General features: G+C 37.0%; 2 protein-coding genes across 2 annotated transcripts; both read right to left on the bottom strand.

Annotated features, from left to right (window-relative positions):
* Positions 1-1,643: 1,643 nt before the first annotated feature.
* Positions 1,644-3,528, bottom strand: LOC126610084 (cytochrome P450 77A3-like). The gene has a single exon (XM_050278055.1). It carries the CDS (start codon positions 3,440-3,442, stop codon positions 1,898-1,900), a length of 1,545 nt encoding a protein of 514 aa, XP_050134012.1. The 5' UTR covers positions 3,443-3,528; the 3' UTR covers positions 1,644-1,897.
* Positions 3,529-10,244: 6,716 nt separating this feature from the next.
* On the bottom strand, positions 10,245-13,288 carry LOC126585776 (trihelix transcription factor PTL-like). Its single transcript, XM_050250304.1, has 2 exons — positions 12,680-13,288; positions 10,245-11,882 (listed from the first exon to the last, which is right to left on the bottom strand). Exons 1-2 carry the CDS (start codon positions 13,120-13,122, stop codon positions 10,616-10,618), a joined length of 1,710 nt encoding a protein of 569 aa, XP_050106261.1. The 5' UTR covers positions 13,123-13,288; the 3' UTR covers positions 10,245-10,615.
* Positions 13,289-26,577: the final 13,289 nt, after the last annotated feature.

The raw sequence follows: 26,577 nt of genomic DNA, 5'->3' as shown, positions 1-26,577 counted from the left end.
AGTTTATTACCCATCGTATAAATAAGTGTTTGTTTATACTTAAAAACACATAACTGCATTGAGATACATAAATTGGAAAATAGAATGACATATAGATTATAAAGTACTAGAACATAACGCAAAATGAAAGTTATCTATTTTCTGTCTGAGTGAGATTCGCGATCTAAACGGGTGCCTAAGCAGACGCCTAGACGGTCTAGGGACACCTAAACAGTTCTAGGTGCATTTTCTTAATTTTCAAATGCCTAGTGATTAATTGGGGCGGTGGCCAGCCGCCTAGCCTTACTTAGGCGGTACTAGCCGGGAATTTTTAGAACAGTGGCTACACTTACCACATATTAATACCATTAATTGTGCAACACCTCTAATGGAGGTGGAGTTCACAAACACATGTAGATCCCATCTTTATTAGAGAGATAATACACAAATATATAATAAGAGTAATATTTGTATTTTTTTAATTCCATATGAAATTGTAGATCAAGATTCCACTCCCCTTCCTTCCCCAGAGTAAAATCCATTATTTCCGTGTAATAACACTATAGAATAACTAAAAAAAAAAAAAGGCGATCATTTTTGTTAGCAAATACAATTAGGCCAAATTGGATAAATGATCATGTGATCATAAAGTATTTGGAAAATAGCCCATGTGCTAAAAAAACTCGGATTTAAACCCTCTGGTGTACTCTGTTAGCAAATTTAGTCCAAAAGTGATTTTTTAGTTAACTGTCTGTTAATACATGGGTAAAATTGTATTTTGACGTGTGCACCTTCTTTTCCTGCATCTCCCATACGCAACCCCCAAACTCATTTGGCGCAAGAGAAAAAGGAGAGACCATTTTTAGTTTTCCATAGAGCTACCACCACAACCATGGATGCCATCGTGTCCCCTTGGGTGCGCTTATGTGAGTTTTCCACAGTTGGGGTTTTTTTAACCCTTGATTCTGATGCGATTTTGGGCGACTTCTGAGGAAATCGAAGCCGTCTCAGTTTGGATTTTTTTTATTCGAACAATTACGGCCTTTTTGGGTGTTTTGTTCTCGAAGTGGTGTATGTAGTAGAGGAAATCTCCGTTTTTGCAGAGGTGTGATATATTAGATGTGAAATTTTCTATCTTCCTGTTTGGTTGCCTAAGTAGAGAATGATCAATCAAACAATTAGAGGGGGGATAAAGTTTTTGGGATTGATTTTGTTCTGTCTTTTTTCTGATTTAGTAAACTTAATCAAATTATTATCTCGTTTCTACAGAACATATGTGTGCGTGTGACTTTGATTAATAGTTTGGGTAACTTTTGTTTTCCAATTAAATTGAGGTTTAGTGTGTAAGATGAACAATTTTATGGTTTTCCTTGGATCTGGAAGATGATGGGAAAGTTTATCTGATTTGTGTTTTTCTTTGGTGGGCTGTGAAGAAGAAGGTGGATGTAGGAAGAAGAAGGTGCACATGTCAAAGAACAATTTTACCCATGTAATAACAAATAGTTAACGGAAAAATCACTTTTGGACTAAATTTGCTAATGGAGTACACCACATGGGTTTAAATCCGAGTTTTTTTAGCACATGGACTATCTTCCGAATACCTTATGACCACAAGGATCATTTATTCGATTTGGCGAATACAATTATATCACTTTACATTAAAATTTACCAAACACTTTTATACTGTTTTTCATATCAAATGCTGCTTTATTTTACAACTAATTATTCCTTAAAAGTACAACAAAATAATTTTTTAAATCCATAAACACTTAAAAATAACCGAAACATAAGAAATAAAATGAAAACAATACGAAACGGTGATCCACGATACAGATTAAAATGAAAAACAAGATGTACATATGATAAACGCTATATATCCGTATTATATCAAAATTTATTAGATTTTCCACCTAATTAATCAGATTCTAGGCTTGATCATAGCTCTAAGAGTGTTCTTCATCACCACAGTGAACTCCAATTTTCCAGCAAAATCTATCTTCTCACTAGCCTGGTAAGCACTCCACTCGAACTCCTGCACCATTCTAGCCAGCATTAGATGAACATGCACGGTCGCCATGCCCAACCCCGGGCATATCCTCCTGCCGACCCCGAACGGCATCATTTTAATTCCGGTCACCCCGGTTATATCCGCCTCCTCCCTACCGGACAGAAACCGGTCGGGATCGAACTTTTCTGGGTTGGACCACAATTTGGAGTCGTCCGATATGCCGGGCAAGTAAATCTCAACATTTACATCCGTCGGTATGTCGTACCCGGCCAAAGTAGCAGGCTCAGTTACTGCATGGGTTAGTGAAAAGTAGGTAGGAGGGTGTTTACGTAAAAGTTCCTTCACCACAGCTTGCAAGTAAGGCATTTTCTCCACATCTTTCTCGTCAACTTTTCTGTCGCCCACACTTGCTTTAATTTCGCTGTACAGCTTCTCTTGAATGTCCGGATTTGCTATGAGCTGAGCAATTCCCCATTCGAGAGCCGTCGCCGTCGTGTCAGTGCCGCCATTCAGAAACTCCGAACAAAGCGTGACCAATTCAGCATGAGAAGGCGAAGATTTTTGTCCCTCCACTTTGAGATCGAAAAGAGTGTCGAGGTAGGAGAATGACGTCGCTTTGACATCCGACCCTGGGTTCTTGAGCGCCCTGCGACGTCGTTCGATGAACGGGACAATGAACTGAATCTGCTTGTTTCTCACTTCCAGAGCTCTCTTCCTCTGCTTGGAGAAAAAGGGGCTTAAAATCGGCAAATAATCGTCCATTCTCGGGTCGAGCACCATTAAAACCGTTTTCATTATCTGATCCATTTTCTCCACGGTCTCCTCGTCCATCTCGATCCCGAAACACATTGCCAAAAGGATGCAAAACACGGCGAAGCGCGCGTTTTTGAGGACCGAAACGACGCCGTCATTGGCCTTGGCGTCGGCCTTAATCCGCTCGATGAGTGTGTCCATGGCATTTTCTCGGACACTTCGGAACTCCTTCAAGCGAGTGGAGCTGAGCATGTTCTGGACCATGTTCCGCCGCAGGGACCGCCACACCGGGCCGTAGACAGCGGCGTTGACGGTGAACTTGTTGCAGCTGAAGATTGTTCGGGTCGGGTTCTCTCTGGGTCGGGTGGCGAACACCGCGCCCTTCTCGATCAACGCTTCGTGGACGAGCTTGGCGTCGCTCAGGATGATCATGGTTCGGGTACCCATTTTGAGAGTGAAAATGGGGCCGTACTTTTGCCGGAGATCATCGGCGTACTGGAAGAATGGTTTTCCGGAGCGGGCAAACTGGAAGAGGTTGCCGACAATCGGCCATCCCGGCGGACCGGGAGGGAGATTGGGGCGCTTGGATTTGGACTTGTGGGTGAGCAGGAAGATTAAACCAGAAACGAGGAATGCAAGGAGGGTGAAAAAAAGGTGGTAGTACGAGGAAAGAGAGGCAGAGGAGAAGGAGAAAGTAGCCATTGATGAATGCAGGGAAGGTGTGTGAGAGAGGAGGAGAGAGAGTGAAGTGAAGAGTGGGGGGAAGAGAGAGATGGGTATAAAATGGGCAAAGCTTGAAATTACAGGTGGGATTAATAAAGGCACTTCCCTACCACTTCGAAGGTGGGGAGGGGGGGGTGTTCTTGAGCCGTGTGGTTGGTGGTGGGTGTATATTGTTAAATGTTACCCTCTCAAGCTTGTCAATTTTTTACAGCAGTGGTATAAAGTATGGGCAACCACTTCATTAATTTGAACAACTAGTTTTAGAGGAACGCTGCAGTTATTATCTAGTTATACCAGTACTTATATCATTTCTCTAATAGAAGTAGTATCCTTTAACACATGTAAATCTCATCTCTATTAGAAAGATAATACAAATAATGCTACAACTAGATTATAAAAATAACATTTTTACTATTCTAAAAACTCTTTTACTTTTATTTGAGTAATATTTTTTCACATCTACTGGGGCAGATTCCGAATTACACGATTAATCACATTTTCAGACAAGTTCAACGTGTCCGTTGATGGTTTTGTTTATTTGGCACATAATTCTAGCCACTTTTGTGTTTGGTTTGGTAATTTTCGTCTTGCAATACCTTTTAGGCTACTTTTTAACGGAAAACGATCATTTTCTTAGGATCTTAGAGATTCAGTGATCTGGATCGCCCATTGAACATCATACGGTCAGTTTTTATTAGGAATTATTTATATTTAATTTTAAATTTAAATTTTAAAATAGTTTCTGAAAGCACGATGTACGATTAACGATCCTGATCACGGAATTCAAAGGTTTGATATTGGAATCTGTCAAAGATCATACGCGTAAGTTTCTTTACATCCCAAGCAATAAAAATTAAAAAGATAAGCTTGTTTACATCTTGGTAATAAATTTGTGCGGTGGAGGGGCAGTGGTCAGAAAATGTATTGGAATTCGTAGGAAATTAAATTATATTTTTATCCCAAAAATAAAAGTATAGCGTTAGGAAGATAAAAAATTTAAATTAAATTTACAAATCAAATGATATGTCTTCAATAAGAAATAAGCATATGAATTAACATTTAAGTAATAATTCACAACATTCACACCATTTAATTTACAAAATTTAATTTAGAAATTTGATTTTCGCGTGACTCAAAATACAATGATGTTTGTGAGACATAGCAAGGGAATTTGTTAGCAATAAGAGTAATAAATTCTTGATGACAATGGTCGAAATGGGATGGAGAAATATTTATGGAGCCGCTTCTAAATGTTGTCTCTTTGGTGAAGTCTCTGGGTGTTTCCTTAATCTGCTAACTATTTAGTTAGTTTGTATTAAGTTTGTGTATCCTTGTTGCTACTTTTGAGTTACCTGTGGGTTGGATTTTGATCTGCAATTCCATGCGATTAATCGCATGTGTTTTATATGAAACTTGACTCTATCGCATCTTTTAGAAACAACTTTTAATCGCGTGTGTTTATTCTAAAGCACATTCAACTTTTCGGTTAAATATTGTGTTGGAACTAAATTTGTGCACATTCGCAGATGGAGACGAAATCCAATCGAATTAGCCCATGGTCACCGACGAGGAGAGAATGGGGTTAATTGGGGGTGTGATTAGTGAAGTTATTTCATTGTAATTAGACCTAACAAGAACAAAATCACGCTATGTAGGATTTGATCCTACGACATTGGGTTTTGGGGACCCACATTTTGATTGGGGGTGTGGTTGAATTTGAATAGGACTGCCTACATATCTTTGGGAAGGAGAATCAAACCACGATGTAGTTCTAAAGAAAAACAAAGTAAACCATCCTTGACGAATAGCCGAGGCGTTGGGAGAAGAGTTCTCCATAGATGTGTCAACGCGTAGACGGCAGCGTGCTCGCCTTGGTTAGGTATAGAGAGAATATGTGTATAGAAGTTCAAGTGAGAGATAGAGAGAGATTGATCCTCTTTCAATAAATACCTAAGCTAGTGTATTTATAGGGATATTGAGAGTCCTTGTAGGGAGAGTAATCTTCATCAAATCGGGAGACTATCTAAGAGGAAATCTAGAATAAGATACCTAATCTTTCTAGAATCTTGATTATGATGCCTAATCCCTAAGATATCCTAATTTGACTTTAATTAGGGTTTCTTTACTTGAGAGACAAGTAATATTTTTAGTAGGCTTAAGCCTAGCTTGCCGGACTGAGCTCCATGGGTTTTGAGTATTCCAGACCTTCTTGCCACCAATCATTGGCCTAGAAAATCAAGGTCCCACACATTGCCAAAAATACTTTTGATACTATGAAAATGTTTTCATTCTTTCTGAAAATGTTAGTGTTTCTTCTAATATTGTGTCGTTTAATCAAAATTAGGCCCAAATATGTCGTGCCCGTTTATTGAGTCACAACACATGAATGGCTAGTGGTGGAATTTATCTGGTAATCGAAATGTAAGGTGGAACCATAACCAAACAAATGCCTGTTGGAATGAGTAAATCGCAACTAACATGAGACGACCAAGTCAGTTTACCCACGTCCAATTAACTGATTTGGTCAGTCAAAACAATTTGAGTTTAACTATAAACACCAAAGTCTTTCTCTCCTCCTGTGAGAGGTTTTGTCTCCTCCGGTGAGAGTCTTTCTCACCCTTTTGTGAATGATCCTAGTTTTTTCAATTTGCATCATCCCAAGCTACGATGCACAGACACGGCACATCGGCCACTTATCGCATGTCGGATACGCAAACGGACACGATATGCCTCTGATACGGTCAGATACACATTGGATACATATCTGGATCAATGGATACGGCGTTTGACAGATGGATACGGGTATCCGACGGTTTAGATACGGGTATCCGACTGTCTAGATACGGATATCTGCACCATGGCCTTTGACGCAATTTTGTGGAAGAAAACCTCATGACAGAGATGACGCAATCTGATGGAAGGACACCTCACGAAGAAGATGACGCAATTTGACAGAGGAAGGCGTCACATGGAGACGACCCGATCTGAGGCTGCGAGAAGAAGATGACTTCTAGGTCGACATGCCGTTTGTTAGTTTCTGTAGAAAAAAACGACACCACATTTTTATTTTTTTTTAAATTTTATTTATTTTTATTTAGGGTTTAAATGAGACTAAAGCCCAAAACTACATAGCCCACCGAATTTACACCACTACCATCCTTTTTTTTTGAGAGTTTGAATAATATAAATTAAATTTTGAGTAATTATTTTTTTATTGTTATTTAAAATATATTTTTTAAATATATATTTATTATATAAATTGTTGTATCCATGCCGTATCGTGTCTTAATTTTTAGAAATTTAACGTATCTCCGTATCGTATCGTGTCGTATTCTCGTGTCCGTGTCCATGCATCATAGATCCCAAGTCTTAGTTGTTGCTAGGGTCAGTGGTAGTCCATGCTTTTTCTTGGCTTTCTTCTGTTCCTTTCTCCTCCTGTAGTCTGCAATTTTCAATTTCCAAGTCTCTGCTCATCACGATCTCACCATTCTAATACTTTTCTTGCTTCTAATCTCACCATTCCCATCATCCGCTTCCTCTATCACCCTCGAATCATCTCATTCCATCATCTTTATCATTTGGCTCCATCATCTTTTCGCCCATTGTCAATTCCGATCGGCTATTGCCTGTGTTCACTGCGATTTGTCATGGATCTATGGGAGGGTGTTTGTAGCTTTGCCTCCAGTGTTCGCACCACCGCCTTTGTTGGCTTTCCCGATGCTCGCTTGTTTGGCGTTGTTGCTCATAAGATCTTTCTTCCTGCGGTTTCCTTTGTTTTGTACCACAGCGTCTAAATCCAAATGTAAAAAAAAAAAAAAAAACAAACTAGGAAACAGACACTGTATTGTAATGTCTAAATCCATATGTAAAAAACAGAACCAAGAAACAGACATTGCATTGCTCTGAATCCAAATGTAAAAATAATGTAAAAAAAAATAGAACCTAGAAACGAACATTGCATTGCAGTATCTGAATCCAAATGTAAAAGTCACGTGTCGTGTGAGGTGTGAAGCATAGGAGGTATGTGAGTATGGAAAAAACAAAACAAGGAAACAGATACTGCAACGCAACGTTTGAATAAAAAAAATAAAAAAACCAGGAAACATATACTACATTAGTTTGAATCCGTATTGACCTATTCCAAAATATAAATAAATAAAAAATATGAGAAAGGGGGTGTTAGTAGTAGTGGTAGATTTTGTAATTTTTGTTTATCTAAAATGCGTTTAAGGATCACAATACGATTAACCTATTCATAATTAGTATAAACATTGTTGATTAACCCAACCCTTTTTTTTATAATAAAATATGCACATTTTTTTACAACTTAACTGAAAAATAGACCACAAGTGCAACATATGATATAATTAGATGACTGAAGCAACTATTATTAGAGTTTGGAGACAAAACTAAACTTGTATATAGTTTAAAGACCATTGTTACTAAAGCCTACATCAGAGAATCAACAACATTTACAATAATCACTAATTCAAAAACAAATTGGGCTGTTAATTATCTAAAATAAATAATAAAGGGTAGCAAACCCGGCCTACTCTCAAGTGTCACTGCCCACACTAACGCTAAAGTGCTCTCATTTCCTCACCTCAAGCCACCAATTTGAAATTTAATTTGCAAGGATGACCGTTGCATCCTAGGGAAATTTATCGGATTACATCAAATGCATATGATAAACTATGAAGCTCGTGTAAATAACAAACAATAACATATTGTTTACAAATGAAAGGACACACAGGAATGTGACCTCAGTTTATAATTCAATGGATACGTTCAACATGCATACACAGTTCAAATCACCAACACCAGCTTTAATTTCTAAATCACAATCACAAGCTCTTCCTATCGCTCATATAACCCAAAGAATACGAAAAATGAAAACTAAACACAAAATGGTTATCAACTGCCCCTTAATGATTAAACACATTGTTATTGATATTGGATCTTCTCTTTTAAAGCAAAATCAAACACATAATATAATGCTCTAATGGTAATAGAAAAATTCTGCAGAATTCTGGATATCGATTGGAGTGGAAGAGCAACTAAAAGAAATGAAATTTAGGAAAACTAATGAAAATAGTTTGAAAACTTTGAGTTTTAACGATAAGGACAAAATAAAGGGTAAAGTGAATAGTACAATGATTGATTTTTAATGTAAAAATGTAACTTTTTATTAAATTAAACAGTACCGAATTTTTTTCGTAAAAGAAGTTTTTCGTAAAAGTTTCCATGAAATTTCTGTTGATATAGAAGGGTTCGAGCAGCTGAAAGTGACCAGCCTGGGCGTGTTGATCTCCATGAAATGAAAGGACTGTTTTTTGCCGTTTGTGTTCCCCTGACCGGGTAACGTATGACTTCAGTTACCCATAAAATAAACAAAATTTCTTTATTTATAAATGGTATGAGGGTACTGCCATGAACCATGCATGACGCTCACTGTCCGTAACTCAGTACATGATGACCACTCACCAGTGTATGTCTCTGTCTACTACCTAATTAAGGTCTTGAGAATACTTCTTTTATCAATATAAAAAGAAGGACAAGTAGTGACAAGTTACAGTTATCTACTTTTTTCGAGTCTAAAAAAACTATGGAAAATTTCATTCTATCCGTAGACACAGGCAAGCAGACTATGGGAATACTTCTAACTCTGTTGATAATACTTGTTTACAGAATGTGTTAATCGGTTCTTTTCTCACTTTCTCCTTCAGTGTTCACAAAATACTCTGGTTTCTTATTGGATGTTTAATTGAAGACCTTTGGTAGCCCTAGGTTTGTGGATGTTGATCAATTTGTATTTGGCCAGAAACCATAAAAATTCCGATGGAAATAATTAGGTTAAAACCAAATAATCGAGGTGCATGCAATTAAGGCAGTGAGTGAGAAGTATTTGATCGACAATACTAAAAAGCAACCAATTATTAATATAAATATATTGATAATGTAAATTGATAATCGATATTAAGTAATCTATTCCCAAAACTTTAGAACCTAATGAAACGTACACACTCTAAAACAATAAAAATAACAAATCCAAATAACGAGCATGTACTTTTTTCAAATTGATAGTATATATATGTGCCATAAATCAGTTATGATGAGTACTTCTATATCAAAAAACTTTTACATGTATAAGTAGGATTTTGTTTATAACTATGTACAAACTTCATTAAGAATATCCGAGTGCTTCGCAAGATCAATTTCATTAAAAACTCGAGTGCTCCTAAGTAGTTTTTTTTATTAACAACAATTCAAAATTTCATGAAAACCCCACGTATGTGCTTCTTACACAGTGGTTTTTATGTTAAGAGCATATAAATATTTTAACTAAAACCCTAGTGCTCTTACATATTCTATTTTAGAATGCTTTTGAAGAAGCAACTACGTATGTACGTGGTGTTCTAAAATACTTAATTATCTCACAAATGCTATCAGAAAACATTAATTATCTTGAACTTTGCAGTCCAAAACACAAAAAGTTGAAGCTCTTTTGGTACTGTCAAAACACTTCCAAACAAGCCTAAAAACAAAAGGATCTTCAGACTCTTCAGTTGGAAGACATGGTATTAATTACGTAAAGTTCACAAACCTGCTAGTCTGAACCTTGAGAAATATTTTTCCAGAAAGAAAATCTTGATAGACAGCTGCTTGTGTACATCTCATTCTCCTCCCCAGCTGTAATTAATCATGATATATAACATGATATGGAATCAAAGTGCGACTTTTTTTTTGGTTAACGAACCTTACTTGATTAGGAACAAATCCATTCAGAAAGCAAATTAATCAACAAGACCATGAGGAAATAATCCTTACACTTTTACCTTTTCATAAAAGTCCCGCAGTCAATGCTTTCTTACCTGGACAAATTAGAAAAGCACCTTCTCCAGAAACAAACACACATTGGCAAAAATCTACCATAAGAATTAAGTCACATACTTACACTCATAAAGAGAACTCAAATAGTCTCTCTAATTACTTAATCACCTTGTTCTAACTTAGTACTGGTGCTTTCCCTTGCTGATGAACAGTTCCATACCTATCGCACAAGATAGAGATATCTCTTGCAACCAAAACATGGTTCTAGACTCTAGTGGCTTCACCAGTCTAAAGATGAGTGTCAAATGTTAAAAAAATGCATCACCAGTGCAATAAACACTTGTTACGTAGTGAATTGGTTACATAGGAGTCTCTCTCGTCCCACAAGTTTTCTCCTCCATTAAATGGAATGTGCAAAGAGCTGGAGTTCACATCCATATTAGAACATGACGGTGAAAGCCCTTCATCCATCAATTGAAGTCCCATCCCATCCTGTCTTCGATTCCGAACTTCATGGCCTTCTTCATAACAAGAGATCTGACTAAAGTACATGTTATTAGTCTTTGTATCTTGTTTGTGCATCTTGTTACTTTCTGTTGTCATTTTAAAGCAAACACTTTCATTCTCCCATTTCTCTTTACACTCCCCTCCACTCCTTGTGTAGCCCAAACTACCCATATTTGCAGCTATCTCCTCCCATACTCCCTCCTCCTTCAGATACTCACTTTCTTTGAATGTTTGTTCCAAGGTAGTCTTCAGCTGTATTAAACTTGTAACTTCTTGTTCAGTCCATCTAGGATAATTCTTACTGTGATCACTGCCAATTTCTTTTGCAATATCATCCTTGCCACTGTTGTTGTAAGTTCCTTCGCCTGTATATTTTCTTAGAGCCTCCATTATCATGGCGTCTCGAGTTTCAACCCATGCTCTCTCTTTAGCCCAAAACTCATGTACATCTCGCTCATACTTGGCCGTCTCTTGCTTCCTCCATTCTTCTTCCTTAGCTATCCTCTCGTCTGCACTAGCTTCAATACTCTTTACCATCTTCTCCATTAATGCCTCCTGGGTCTTTATTACTTTCCCCATTTGTGAGTTCACAAAGTCCACCACCTTTGCTTTCCATTTCTTCTTTACCGAAGTCGCATAGCTTTTTTTCTCATTCTTAAGGCTCCCCGTTGACTGATTCATTGGAAAATAATCAATGGCTGAAAGTGAATCATCGTCGTCTTTGTTCTTTGAGGGTGAGGTTTGATCAAATTCAGTTGAGTTATTGGAGAAACTAAGGCTCTCGTAGCTTATGAGCTTTTGGTCTTGCACAACTACTTCTTGATTTTGATCTCGGTTAATACTATCACTCGGAGTAGTGTGACAAAGAAGAGGGTTTGATCTACTGTAAAAGGAGGACTGATTGGTACTTTGGTGGTGATTTCCATAAATTGCTTCAAGCTGACGAAAGAACCTATAGTGCTTCCCATCTTGCCTCCCAGTTTTGCCTTCCTTGGTTTTCTTGTAGTACTTATACAAGTTCTCAAACTTTTCTTTGCATTTCTTCCCAGTTCTCTGGAATCCATGTTCCTCAGCCATTATCCTATACATCAAGAAAATGGAAAAGGAACAGATTTTATTAAAATTGTAGACTACATATACATATGCTTAGTTTCTCATAATCTCAAAATATTAAATTAAGATATGATCGTTTAGAAATTGTTAATATTGTTATAGAATCAAGATAGCCACACCATTCCGTCCTTTATATAGACCATAAGTTTTTTGAGATTAGTATATTAAGCTAGAATTTCCAGTTTAAGAATTTCACTTACTTTAGGTTTAAATTAATCAAATCATTCTCCCTTACATCGATGTCATATGGAATGTATGGCCCTTTTTAGGTGTGAGGCAGATTTCATTGCCCTAATTGAACAAGAAGCAGGTCTCTCAACTAGAAAACAAATATTTAAGATGTTGCAGAGAGTACTCTTGGACCAGTCAATTTGCATACCAAAACCAGAAAAAAATATGAAAAAAAGAAGTCCTGGGTCGATCTCTAGTTAACTCATATGTTTTGTCATTTTCATGCACTAAATTAACTAAGGATAAAAAATGAATACATCAAAAAGCCTGAAAGTATCTAAGAAATTAACATTAATATATGAAACAATATAAGTAGAAAGAAGCTCAACACTTTTTCTTTTCCTTTTGCTTATGCTGAGGTAAAAGATGAAGATCCATCTTAATTAATGAAAAAAATGAGAAATATTACAAGAAATTAGAAAGAAGAAAGTACTCGGTTGTAGTGACCTCACTCTCTACATATTTTGTTTTGATGAAAAGAAATTAGAAAGAAAAGAGTATATAAAAATTAAGAAGAGAAGAAATAGGGTATACCTAGAGACTTCATCCCACAAAGGTCCTTTCTGATTAGTCTCCTTGAACTTGGAATCAAGAGCAGATCTAATCTCAAGAAGAGTAAGACTTTCTTGTCTTGGCCATCTACTATTATTGTTAGTATTTGCTCCATCAATATTATTCCATCCATGCTCAAACTCTATCCCATACAATGCAGCAGCAGCAGAAGCAGCTGATGAAGTGGTAGGATGACAAGCTGTTGTCGTGATCATACTAGTATAACGATGATTGTCAAGCAAGCCAGCAGCTGGAACAACATCACTGCTTAGCATTATGGGGAGATGACGATAATGGGGCGGAGGTGGCGGTGGAGGCGTGAGATTGAGGTGCACTGAAAATTGCTCTGGGAATTGTAAGGGCGTATGAAACTGGGTTCTTGAGGCCATAAGCTGCCGGAGATCTGGAGGTTCATAGTCATCCATATCCCTAGAGAGAGAGAGAGAGAAAGAGAGAGGGATTTAGCTAGCAGTAATCAGCAGTACTCGCAGTTATTGGAGAAAGTGCTTTTGCTTTTTAGAATAGAGGAGAGAGAGAGGACCAAGATTTGTGAGTGCAGTGCAGAATTTGAGCTTTTTCCATTGGAGACAGGATCCGAGTCTAACGCAACTTTCGTCACTCTTGCATCACTGTCTCAGTTCATGTGAGAGACAAAGCTAAAAAAGGAGAGTACGTAATGACAGATGGAAAGGCATTCCACGAGTGCATGATAATCCTCTACTGTACCATGCAATTGCAAACAGTGCCATCCGTGTGTGGTTTTGACTGGCCATTCCATATCCATCTTCAACGGTTCTACCCTTATAGGGTTCTAACTTCTTGCTAGTTAATTGGTCTTCTACACCGCCTAGATAGCTTAGTGCTGAGAGCCTGAGAGCAGAGCGCCAAACTAGGTCTTCCAATTTCACTTAAAGTCTCAAACCTTGCTCAATGTTTAATTGTCTTAATAATATTGCCACACAGTACTACGGTCTGGTAGTATTCCTCTTCACTTGATAGTGAGAGATCTTAGGTTCAAATCTCGTGGATGGCAAATTCGACATCAAATTAGGTTATTCATTGTATGGCTTAACAGAACTCCTCATTCCCTAAATGTAAAAATATCGATGTATTAAAAAAAATTGTCTTAACAATACTAAATCGAACATAGATATACTCTTTCAATAATTGTCCCTCTTTTTTCCCTTCTCTATTTGTTTACCAAACACCTTGCTTACACGGGTGGATCAGTGAAATCCTATAAATTCCAATTGTATAAATATCTATATACTGTTAATATATATAAGCATACTTATTCAATTAATTTGGTTTTGTTACAATATTATTTGGACCCTATTTCACAGCAACTACCCGTATAATTTAGGTGGTTCGATAGAAAGATTACTAATTATTATAACTTTCAATCATTTTTGGACAATTTTATGATTTAATCATGTGGCCGCAAATTATGACTATTCCATCTATATGGTTGAGAATGTTTCGAACGAGAATGTTGTGGCCAAGAATATTTGTTCGGAGGTTTTGGTTCAGATTTTTTATAAAGTCTAAATCGAGAATGTTCGTTCAATGGTTTTATAAAGCTCGGTTGAGCAAATTCGTTTAAAGGTTTTGATTCAGTGAAAGTTGGATATATAGAGCATTCTATGAAGTAGTTAATCATTCGGATTGGGTGTGGGCGAAAGGATATTGTTGGCCATTCGAAGAAGACTGGGTGAGATGCATGGTTTGCTGAGAATCTTGATCGTATTAGGATTTCACCTAGTTGGGATTTCACTCAAAAGGGAATTCCGTTTTACAAGGATAAGAAAAGAAAAAAAAAAATTCCATGCAATTTTCGTCGAGAATCACAATTGAATTAAGATTGTATGTAGACATGCTTCCAAAGGCATGTTCTTAGCTTGTTAATGGGTGGATTACACCATGTAACAGCTCAAGTTCGGAATGAACACGGCTGAACTTGGTTTGTTATCACCATCATCGCAACGTTCAAGTAATTCTGCCCGATTATTCTTATCCCCATTTGTAGAACTTTCAAGTTTGAGAAAATATAAAATGAGTTGTAAATTATAGATATTTAAAACTTTAGCAGCCTAACAAACTGACCAAGCACCCGAAAATCTATAATTTACATCCCATTTTGCATCCCAACCTTGTATCAATTAGGAGAAGGAATAACCATCTTTTCGGCTCACATGGTAAATCAACCAAAAGTGGTTTTTTGAGGGTGGATGGATTCTTGCTAGCAATATCGGATATTGTCTTCTCCTCACAGCTGGACATCACATCTAATCATTTCAGCTTTTGTACGTACGTCTTTGAAAAATTGGAATATTGGTTTACTATTATACGATCCCAAAGGGAAGAAAACGTAGGCCTCTCCAATTTTTCTTATGTTGATAACAACTAGAAGATGAGCACACATTGTGTGTGTGAATAATTTCATTTTATGTTTTATTTTTTTTATTAAAGAGTGTGATTAGTTTTTAAAAATTAAAAAAAAAAAGTATGGAACAATAATGATGGGATAGTTTCTTTTAATAAGGGCATATTTTTTTCTTATTATAGGGTAAAATAAGAAAATTAAGGATATGATTACTGTTTTTTCCTCTTTACTATGTAAACATTGTGTATCAAAAATGAGGGTAAAACAAGAAAAATAGGGATATGATTGTCATTTTCTCAAAATGTACATAATTACTGTTTTGTCCTCCTTATTATGTAAATGTTGTGTATCAAAAGTGAGTGTAAAATAGAAAAAATAGGAATATGATTATCATTTTCTCAAAAGGTTGACAAGAAGAGTTTTCTTAATAATAGTATATATGATTAGTTTTAAAAGTATTTAATATTTCATCTCTTATATGTAAATGCGTAAGGCCCTGTTTGGCAGCCCGTATAAAGCATTGGATAGGATAAATAATACGGACCCGGGTGTTTGGCGTTGTTCCGTACTAAATAGCAACCGGATTAATTATACCGGCCCCACATGATTTATACGGTACACACCTGTTAATTTATCCTCCCTAAAACGTAAGGATTATTAGTCGGGTGGGAAACAACGATCGCTCTCTCCCTCTCTCCCTCTCTGTCCCTTACTCGTCGCGTTCCTTTCTCTCTCTCTCGCATCGTTCAGCCACCGTCGTTCGTCGTTCGTCGTTCAGTCGTCGTCCAGCCGTCGCCGTCCAGCCGCCGTCGTTCTGCTTCTACTTTGCTCTGCTCAGTTCCTTTCTCTCTCTCTCGCATCGTTCAGCCGCCGTCGTTCTTCTTCTACTTTGCTCTGCTTCGCCCTAAATTATTGGGGAAGTTATAGATCCCTTCAAAATAAGTTTTAGAACTCCATAATTTCTATAAAATTCTATGAAATTATTGAGGGTTGGAAATCCAATTAATAGATTTGGTTAACAGGATTTGAAACCCAACGACCTGCAACCGCCTATTCGCCGGAATCTGGAGCATATCTCATCGATTCCCGGAAAACTTCAAGAGCCAAAAGCTCTGTCAATCCTCGCCGACGTGGCTGGACCTTCGTCTCCGTTTGAAGCCGCACCTTCACAGTGCCTCGATTTGTCGTAAAACACACCCTTAACGGATCCATGTTGTTTGTAGAAGATCAACCAAAAAGGGTTTTATGCCAAACATGAACGACAAATTAAAGGCACTGCCCTTTGTTGATTATTCTATCATGATTTTTCTTTTTTTATCATATCCGGTATAAAACCAAACACCGTATAAATAATACGGTCATTAGTCCGATACTGCACCAAACGTCCGACTAATTTAGTCAGTACTATCCAGTGACTATTTATCCTATCCGACAGAAATAGTCAGTACAGTCCGAGCTGCCAAACGAGGCCTAAGTTCCTAACACTTGCAACTAAAATAATAAAAGATAAGGAATTTTTATTTAAGTTAATAAATAATTTCATATTTTGGCATATGTTAATATGAACTATTTTCTTCTTCAACTTCATGTTTTGGTTTCTCATTATCATATTATTTCGAGGAAATTGTAGAAATGGTCATTTAATTTTAATCGAATTGAAACAATGGTCTCTCAACTAAAAATCCATGACCATTAGTCTCTTCACTCATCAAAATATTCTGCTATGAATTTTTCGTCTACTCTGTTAGAATGTTCGTCATAAGTGACGATCCGTCCCTAATTTTCCTATGTACTTTCTCCCCGAGTATGTGTATTGTTGATTATGCCTTTATTGGCAAGTGAGGACGTATTCATATCGCTTTTATTCTATTTCTCACTATCGCATTTAAATTGTACACGTTGTTACGAGTGTACGTAAATTTTATCAGTGTGAAAACACTATTCCAGATAGATTTTCAATACTCTTTTATGTACAAAATCTAAAACATATCCCTAGCTTTTTTTAGCCCATCCCGTGCACTCCACCAATCCCATCCATTCCCTCATTCATGTCCCCCAATCAGAAATCAGAAAAAAAAAAAAAAAAAAAAGGATTTCTCTCTCTCTCCCGTATACTTTCTTTCTCTGCAAAACCCTTAAACGAGCTTCAACTCTCATAGATCTAACCCAAAAACCACACCATTGTACTCCCTTCATCTTCACAATCACAATCATGTTCTTGAAACCTGGTTTACACGAGTTTTGACTCGTTAACTCGAAAGGTCCGAACTCGAGCACACTGAGTTCGACGTGTTTTCGAATGAGTTAGGATGTTTTGAAGCTTGGGAAGACTTCTACACGACATTTTAAGGGTCCTAGGCTTGTTTTGGAAGAAGTTCGACGTGAAACGACCGAGTTTCAAAGAGTTCACTTTTGGCTGGAACTTTCGAGGCTTTTTCTGGAAACCTCCGTCCACTTTTTGGACTCCAAATAGGTATAACGCGATTCTACTCTTCACGAGCTTCAAATCCTTATAAAGTACGTAAAAAATGGTTGAGTAATGAATGAGAATAGTGTGTTTGAAATTTTTCCAGAAATCCGACGAAAAACCAAGTTGCAGACAGCGGTGGACGGTGACGTTGGCAAGGACAACCGGAGAAGGAGACGGAATATTCCTGACAGCATCAGGCCAACTGACGGCACTGGCTTGCGTATAGGGACGTGTCTGGCCGTGCCATTGCCGGCGTGTGGGGGCACGTGAGTGGTCCAAAAATTATTTTTAAAATTTGGGGATGTTTGTGGCATCGAGTAGGTCACGATGGTATATATAAACCCTAGGTTTGAGCAACTATGGGGGTTTTATTTAGGTTTCCGTATATGTGCTTTAATTAATTCTATTTTAGTTATTTCACATATAGGAGAAACGTATCTCGAGGACGTTCGAGGTCAAGCTATACTCGGGGGTTACGACCCAGCGACGTACTTGTGAGTGAGCAGTTTATTTTTATATCTATACGTATTTATAGTTTCCAAAATTGAATAATTACACCACTTTGCGTATATTTTACCAAATAATTGATATTTGTGAAATAATGGTGATAAATGCTGCTATATGGTTGAGATATTACTGTCATGGCATTCATACATATTTGTACATGCTCATCTTACTACACTGGTGTTAGTACTCGCCCTAGGGCCAGGGCCAGTCCTTCACGTGTATGTTAACATCGCACCATTCGTTCGCCTTGGATCCAAGTTAGGTGTCAGTCATGTCGGGTAGATTGCATTAGGCAATCCGAATTGTATGTGACCATGCTTCTGCACTAGCCTTCACGTGATCGTAGTATTAGAGCATATTGATTACACCCAGTCCTGTTCGTGTTAGAAATTATCTGTTCGAACTCGTGTGTCAGCTTAGATGGATGAGCACTTAGCTATACTTGATTATCACATGATTATATTATTGTGGCATTTGATACATCATGATTTGGCATATTTCTTTTTATTATACTACTATAATGCTGTTGATTTATTGGTTACATACTTACGTAGTATGTTTTAAGGAAACTATACTTGTTTTATGGCAAGGGTTTAGTATATTCGAAAATAAAGGATTTCGTATAAGCATTGTTTTGCTTACCCACTCAACTTTGTTTTTCGCCCCTTCAGGACCTAGATAGCTGTACTCTTTGTGGCACTCGAGGAATCTCGGCAGTTATGACATTCTCTTCTGTTTAGATGTACGAACTTATCACGGTTATGTAATAAGTGTACTTAGTTAATTTGACTACTCTTTTGTAGTCTCATTGTCTATTACGCTCTGAATAATTATAGTGGGTTCTTCCCATGATCGCGCACTCTTTCACTATTTAGTATAATTAGTTTTAAATTTATTCACTTTTTGCGTCACTTACCTTTATGGCTACGTCACCTCACAGTGATGGCCAGCATGCTTTGACCTTCACATGTCGGGATGTGTCAACAATGAGTCACGTGCCACACACATGAGGCTGAATCAAGGGGCAAATATGAAAAATCCAAAGGAGAAAAATTGTAGCAGTGGTCCCTTAATTTTAACCAAATTGAAGAAATGGTCCCTCAACTTTAACGCAATTGGAGCAATGGTCCCTCAACTTTAACCCAATTGTAGTAATGGTCCTTCAAACATGACTCATTTTGACGGAGTTGATGAAAATGACTATAGCTAGACATTTTGATGAGTTAAGGGACTAATGGTCGTGAAATTTTAGTTCAGGGACCATTGCTTCAATTGGATTAAAATTGAAGAACCATTGCTACAATTTTCTTCTTTATTTTTGTTTTCAGTTTGTGCCTAGACAATGTAATAAAGGCATGCCATACCGTGGGGGCCTTTGAGTTTTATTGGGATCGCTTTGAGCCACTATGGTTGTTTAGTTTTCTAGCTGTTGGCATCAGTGTAATGACTTGTTTATGAGTTTATTCAATCAAATTTATCTTCTTACATAAAAAGAAAAAAACGAAGTAAATAAACACAATTGACCTAATCTTAATATTGAAATTATTTTGTAAACTCAAGCAAATTACCGAAAAGAATAAGCTTGTATGTCTAGATATGATGAGCCGAAACTTTAATCCACAAATCATCTCAATCAGGATTTGCCCTGCCTTGTTAGAGGCCCATGATGAAATAGAAAACGAAGCCCTTGTCTCACACCTAATGGAGGCACACTTTTTCTCCACCAGCATACCCCTTCCTTCTTTATTCTCTATCCTTCTCTCGCCCTCTTGGTCCCTTTCTCCCTCTACCCGAAAGTAAAAAAAAATCAAGAAAATTCAATAAAAACCATTGGAACTCCTCAGTTAAGAAGAACTGGTTTCATCTTGTGTATTTGGTGAGTCACAAAATAAAAGCAAAGAGATGAAAGCCCTCATAAAACTAATTTGGGTAAAAATTAAACATTAAAATTGTTCTAATATATGCTGCTTGGAACTTTAAATGAGAGAGAGGAAGAGGAAAACAACACAAGGGAAAGTATTTCTTAGCAACAAAATGGTGAGCCAAATGTCGAAGGGAGTGCACCAACGTTGGTGTTTTCTGATTTTTTTTTTCTAATTTGATTTTATTTTTGCGTTGCATCAAAAGTAGACCTGACAATTTCTTACACGATTCATTAACACAACATATAAATGACACGAAAATAATGGATTTCGGGTCAACGTGATAACTAATTGGGTCGTTATCGGATCACATGATAAGAACCCATTAATAACAGATCCTTTACAGGTTTACACAAAGGTGACACACGAGTAATTAACTTGTTTCGACATGTTAAGAAAAAAGTTATTTTGATGATTTTAATTTTTTTTAAATGTGATGATTTTAATTTTTTAAACTACTAAAAAAAAACTTACTATAAAATATAATAGTCATAGTAACATATATTATTGTATTGTTGTTCTATATAAATTTAAAAATTTTAAGTTTTATTTATTTATTTATTTTTATAGTATACTATAGGCAAACTGTAACATCCCACATCGTCCAGGGAAGTGGATCCTATAAGCCTTATATGTATATTTTCATCTTTACCTAGCACAAGGCCTTTTGGGAGCTCACTGGCTTCGAGTTTCATCGGAACTCCAAAGTTAAGCGAGTTTGCGAGAGTAATCCCATGATGAGTGACCCACTGGGAAGTTCTCGTGTGAGTTCCCAGAAACAAAACCGTGAGGGCGTGGTCGGGGCCCAAAACACACAATATCATGCTACGGTGGAGTCGAGCCCGGGATGTGGTGGGGGCCCGGGCCGGGATATGACACAAACAGTGAGATTAAAAAAAATTATATAAGACATTAAAAATAAAAGTATCAAGTAATTTAAAAATACCAAAAACATTAAAAAAAAAAGGAATTGTTATTAACATTCCAAAAATCTCATTTGGCATTCGAAACTTTTTATAATTAGAAAGAAAAATACATTTTGTGAGGAGTGTAGAACAAGATTTTTGGAGTGCTAATAATAGTTCCCTAAAAAAATTATAATAATTAATTTACAAGTGCGAAAAATGTGAAAAAAATATGCAAAGGCTCGTGATCGCATCCTCTATGCTTTGAGCATGGATACATCATCGTTTGAAATTTTAAACCATACAAACCCTCATGAATAGTATTTTTAAGGGAGTTCAAAATAAATAAAATTCATAATCATTAATGCACAAGTCTAAAAAATGTGAAAGCATATATAAACGTACAAGGTTCTTCAACCTTGAAACGCATCTCTCTTCATTTTGCATATCCTTGAACATTTGGTATTTTATAGTAATGTACTGATGTTTTTTCATTAGGCTCTTATTTTAAAGTATGTAATACTTGAAAGACAAATATTTTTCTTTAATGTTTTGAAGTAATGTTTATGTGACAATGTGGTATGTATATATATACTAATTTAGTATTATGTTTTCTATTTTTTTGGGGTCAAATTATGTTTTTCATTTTCATTATTTATTGATTTAAAATATATTTTCTTTAACGGATAACAGGTCGGGTCATATTACCTGATAATATTAACGGGTTGATTTCGGGTCGGGTCATATTACCCATTTACTTCAATGGGTGTTACATGACACGACCCATAAAGATATCAGGTATGACACGAAAACAATACGAACACAAAAAACACGACACATATACCAGGTCTAGTCAAAAGAAAACAATTGTTTTTCATTTAGTTGTTGGACTTAATTGTTTGTTAACTTGTATTAGGGCCCTTTTTACTTTATTTTTTTTTTTGAAACAATTTATAAGTAACTTAACAAGCAACATAAATTTTTTAGGCCCCAAAATTAGGCCGTCGCACTCCCCACCCTTGACCAAGGCCGGCCTTGATCTCCATAACGTAAAGTGGCAGGTTGTGACAGTTTAACCCTGATCATACCTCACAATTTTTTGTTGTTTACGCTAGTAACCCTTGATGTTTTTCGTGTTGAAGCAAAATTCCGTTAGGTTTACAATAATACCCCTTGATGTTTCAAGCTGTTTCCGCGAAACCTCATGTGTTAAAATTTCATCCAAAATTGGATGTAATTGAAGAAATTCTCCACTAATTTACCATTATAGTTAATCATATGTTCCCTAAATAATAGCCAATTACTCAACTTTCTTTATAGTAAAAAGCAAGATGGGGAAGAGTTTGTAAATGAAGTACGAACAATGGGTCATATCCACCACGTCAACGTGGCTCGCTTGGTTGGTTTTTGTGCTGATGGATTTAGACGAGCTCTGGTTTATGAATTCTTTCCCAATGGTTCACTCGAGGATTATATTTCATCATTAGATAGTAAGAATGCCTTCCTTGGTTGAGATAAGTTGCAAGATATTGCCCTAGGCATAGCCAAAGGAATTGAATATCTTCACCAGGGATGCGATCAACGAATCCTCCATTTCGATATAAAACCCCATAATGTTTTGCTAGACCAAAACTTCAGTCCAAAAATTTCTAATTTTGGTTTGGCCAAGTTATGTTCCAAGGATCAAAGCATGGTGTCTATGACTACAATAGGGGGACCATGGGGTACATTGCATCCGAAGTGTTCTCCAGGAATTTAGGAAATGTGTCTTACAAGACAGATGTCTATAGCTTTGGAATGCTACTGCTTGAGATGGTAGGAAGAAGGAAGAATATTGGTTTAACCACAGAGGATACTACTAATGAAATTTACTATCCACAATGGATTTATAATCTTCTCGAGGAAGGGGATGACCTACAAATCCATATTGGGGAAGAAGAAGATGGAAAAATTCCAAAGAAACTTGCAATTATAGGGCTATGGTGTATTCAGTGGCACCCGGTGGATCGTCCTGCCATGAAAATGACAGTTTAGACGTTAGAAGGAGGAGGAGAAAGCTTGACCATGCCGCCTAATCTGTTTGTGCCTACAGGTCCTACATCTAGAAATGGAAGAATCCTGGCAAGGCGCCAAGAGTTGGAAGCAATTGCTGAACTAGAGTAAAATGTAAATGCATGTATCTAGATGCATGTATGACCACCAATGTATGTATGATTGTAGTCATTCAAACCTAAACTGAGGGAGTTTGTTTCTTGTGTTTAAGTATTATCTATGAATTTTAGATTCCAGTTCTTGTTTATTTTTCTATTTTTTGGGTTAACGTACATGAAAATTTTGTACTTTGACTTGGCCTACTAATTCATTTCAACACAACAAGAGCTTGATTTTTGTTCTCACTAGAAGTTTAAGCCCCCGCGTTGCTACAAGATTGAAAACTATAAGAACGATTATTTTTGAAAGATACAAAAGATCGTGTTGCGAAAGATAAATCCTATTTACATTAAAAACAATAGGAAATCCTATTTACATTGAAAACGTTAGGTAGATTGTTATATACCAAAGTTTTGAACAACAAATTCCACACATGTAGTTTATGCGACTTTTGATCATTTTAGTACTTGCATAAAAAAGATTATGGAATTTGTGCTATTTACATGCAAAAGAGATTAGATCTACACATTCCACATGGGTAGTTCCTGTGGCTTTGGATCGATAAACTCAAACTTACTTGGTTTGAGTTGTCTTATGGCCTATTAACGATAGTCAAAAAACCAGTAGCATGAAAATTCAAACCAAAACCATATATCTCACGAAAGCACAAAAAAAGATATCTATATAATACCCGAAACAGCATCAATTATTCGACGGTTCTTGGATACTCAGTCTGCATAAAGAAGAAGGTTTACAAGTCATGCATGAGTATTGAGTACCGAGTCCAAAGACTACAGAGACAGACATACCTCCATGTAGTGAGATAGAACAATCAGTGTCTTGAACTGCTCCCCCATTTGCTGATAAAGAATTAGAGCAAACAAAAGAGAGAATTAGCTGAATAACGTTTGCTGGCCAAAGGTTGATTATGAAATTCGTCGAGATGATAAAAGAGAGAACCAAAAACTATTAAGACATGAATAAACACAGAACTTGAAAACCATTTTGTAATTCTCGCTCGCACACACCAGCGCACAATATTTGAAATATCCATCACCCATGAGAATGAAAATAATGAAAATATAATCAAGTATACAGTCAACTAAAAGAAGAAGGAATGAACTATGTTGATGCACAAAATTAGTGAAGACTTTATAACAACGTAAAGTGTCAAGTTTGTGACCTTCACTCGGTTGCTCCGGTCACCTGATGAGGATAATATGTAAATAGATAGAAATAGGGAAGCAAACACAAGATGTACGTGGTTCACCTTAAGTTTGGCTACGTCCACGAAGTAGAGGAGTTCTCATTAATAGTGAAGGATTTACACAAATACATAGGTTCAAGCATAATTATCATTAGTGGGTACTAATGACTAGTTTAAGTACAATAATGACATTAGGAATTAACTGTAGGAGAATGGTCTTCTTTTATAGTTGAAGAGAGTCTCCAGCTTTTGTATGTGGTCGATGTGGGACTCTATGAACTTTATTTTGACGTTGACATGTGTTGTGTTGTGATGGCCTCCCAGTTAGAGGGAAACTCTTGTGCTTCGGCAGGGGTGCCTCAGCATGAACCCCTAAGTGGATCCTTGAAGGTATGAAGTTGACCGGTGCTTGGTAGTTTCAGGATTGGTCAAGTATGGTACAAACAATGCTCTCTTAAGTTCTCGAGTGAGGAAAGCTTCTCGGTTGGGGACTTGAAAAATCTAAGTCACTAAGTAATCACGAAACTTCCGAGTACCGAAGTGTAGTAGCATATAGTAGGAGTCCCCCAAGTTTTCAAGCGAAGAGGATAGCCAAAGGAGGTGGCTTGATATTCTTGAATGGTTGAAGTTTTTTCCTTTGGTCACCTAACTTGAGTGGTTGAAGCTTTTTGGTTGAAACTTTGTAGGTGAAGCTTTTTGGTTGAAGTTTTGTAAGTGAAGCTTTTTGGTTGAATCTTTATAGGTGAAGCCTTTTTGATTGAAGCTTTTTTGAACCATATAAATAGATTTTGCTTCCATGCTCTTGAGCAAAATTTTTTTGTTAAAGCTTTCGGTTGAAGCTTTTTTGAACCACATAAATAGATTTTGCTTCCACACTCTTGAGCAAGAGTGTGGAAGGCTTTTTGAATTTTTTGTAGTTAGGCAAAGAGTGAGGCTTCCTCCTTTCAAGGTGTGGGAGGCTTCCTCCTTTCAAGGTGTGGGAGGCTTCCTCCCTCAAAGTGTGTGAAGGCTTTTTCCCTTCAAGGGTGTGGGAAGCCCCCTTCCGTAGGTGTGGGAAGCTCACCCCCTTGGGTGTGGGAAGTTCTCTCCCTTCAAGGGTGTAGGGGAAGCTCTCTCCCTTGGATGTGGGAAGCTCTCTCTCCCACAAGGGTGTGGGAAGCTCATTCCCTTGGGTGTGGGAAGCTTTTGCTTCCACACTCTTGAGAAAGAGTGTGGAAGGCAATCTACATGTTGTGGTATCTCTTATGTGTTGAAGCTTTGTTGACCTTCTCCACATGTCATAATTAATAATTAATTAATTGATTAATCAACAATTAATAATTAATTGCTTAATCAACAATTAATAATTAATTGCTTAATCAACAATTAATAATTAATTGCTTAATCAACAATTAATAATTATCAAAATAATTAATTAATTTCGGATTTTTTTATTGTAGTAGTTGAAGGTTCGGAGGAACTATATAAATTGATTTTGCTTCGCATAGTCTTGATCAAGAGTGTACAAGTTTTCTACAAGTTGTAGTGTTTGCATTGTTATAGAGGGGAAATGTCTGGAGCAGGTGCAAGAAGGCTGAAGAGCTTAATCTTTGTATACCATGCACTGAAGCCTTTGTTGGTGACTATAACCCTTGTTGGGCATAAGTGCTCCCCCAGTTGGGTTGAGTTAAGCTTGCTTATCTCTCTTTTAAACTGTAAGGCTTGAGGGTTTTTTATTATTTGTGAATGCTAAGAGTTCATATGTATAAGTTGTACCAATCCTCACCTAGTTAGTGGGAAGAAGGGTGAGTTGCTGAGGCAAAAATGTTTATTAATAGTTCTAGTTGTACTATTCATCGCCTGGTTGGTGATACGAATGTGAGATCCTTCATCACCTAGTTGGTGATAAGAGTGGCAAGTTGCCGAATGATATTAGAGTATAGGTTGTACCTTTCATCACCTAGTTGGTGATACGAAGGTGAGTTCCTTCATCACCTGGTTGGTGAGAATAAGGGCAAGGTGCCGAGGCACATTGTAGCAATTGCCGAATGACACAAAGTATGTTGACTCTTTTCGAAGCTTAGTTGGCTTATGTATGAATGTGTTAAAATGTATGATGTTTATGTTGATTGACATGAGTGATGCTTATGAATGTTTTGCTATGCATGGAGGAATCTATGCTTTGGATATGTGAACCATGTTGGTTATAACACTTAGTTTCACTTACTTTGTGTCAAAGTATGCATGTTGAAGCTCTAAGTTAGAGTATAGAGGTAGGTCAACGTAGACCAAGTGTTCCAATGCTAGGAATGTAAAAGACTCGAACGAAGTTGTCTGACTTCCCTTTTTTTTAAAT

The sequence above is a fragment of the Malus sylvestris genome, chromosome 2 (genome assembly GCF_916048215.2).
Source record: "Malus sylvestris chromosome 2, drMalSylv7.2, whole genome shotgun sequence".
In the NCBI taxonomy this organism is placed as follows: domain Eukaryota; kingdom Viridiplantae; phylum Streptophyta; class Magnoliopsida; order Rosales; family Rosaceae; genus Malus; species Malus sylvestris.
The sequence above is the reverse complement of the archived record's forward strand: the minus strand, read 5'-3'. Positions and strand labels throughout refer to the sequence as shown.

Coding starts and splice junctions, on each gene's coding strand:
- LOC126585776 (XM_050250304.1), bottom strand. CDS start 13,122: ATGGATGACTATGAACCTCCAGATCTCCGGCAGCTTATGGCCTCAAGA. Junction 11,883..12,679: donor TTGTGGGATGAAGTCTCTAG/GTATACCCTATT, acceptor CTTGATGTATAG/GATAATGGCTGAGGAACATG.
- LOC126610084 (XM_050278055.1), bottom strand. CDS start 3,442: ATGGCTACTTTCTCCTTCTCCTCTGCCTCTCTTTCCTCGTACTACCAC.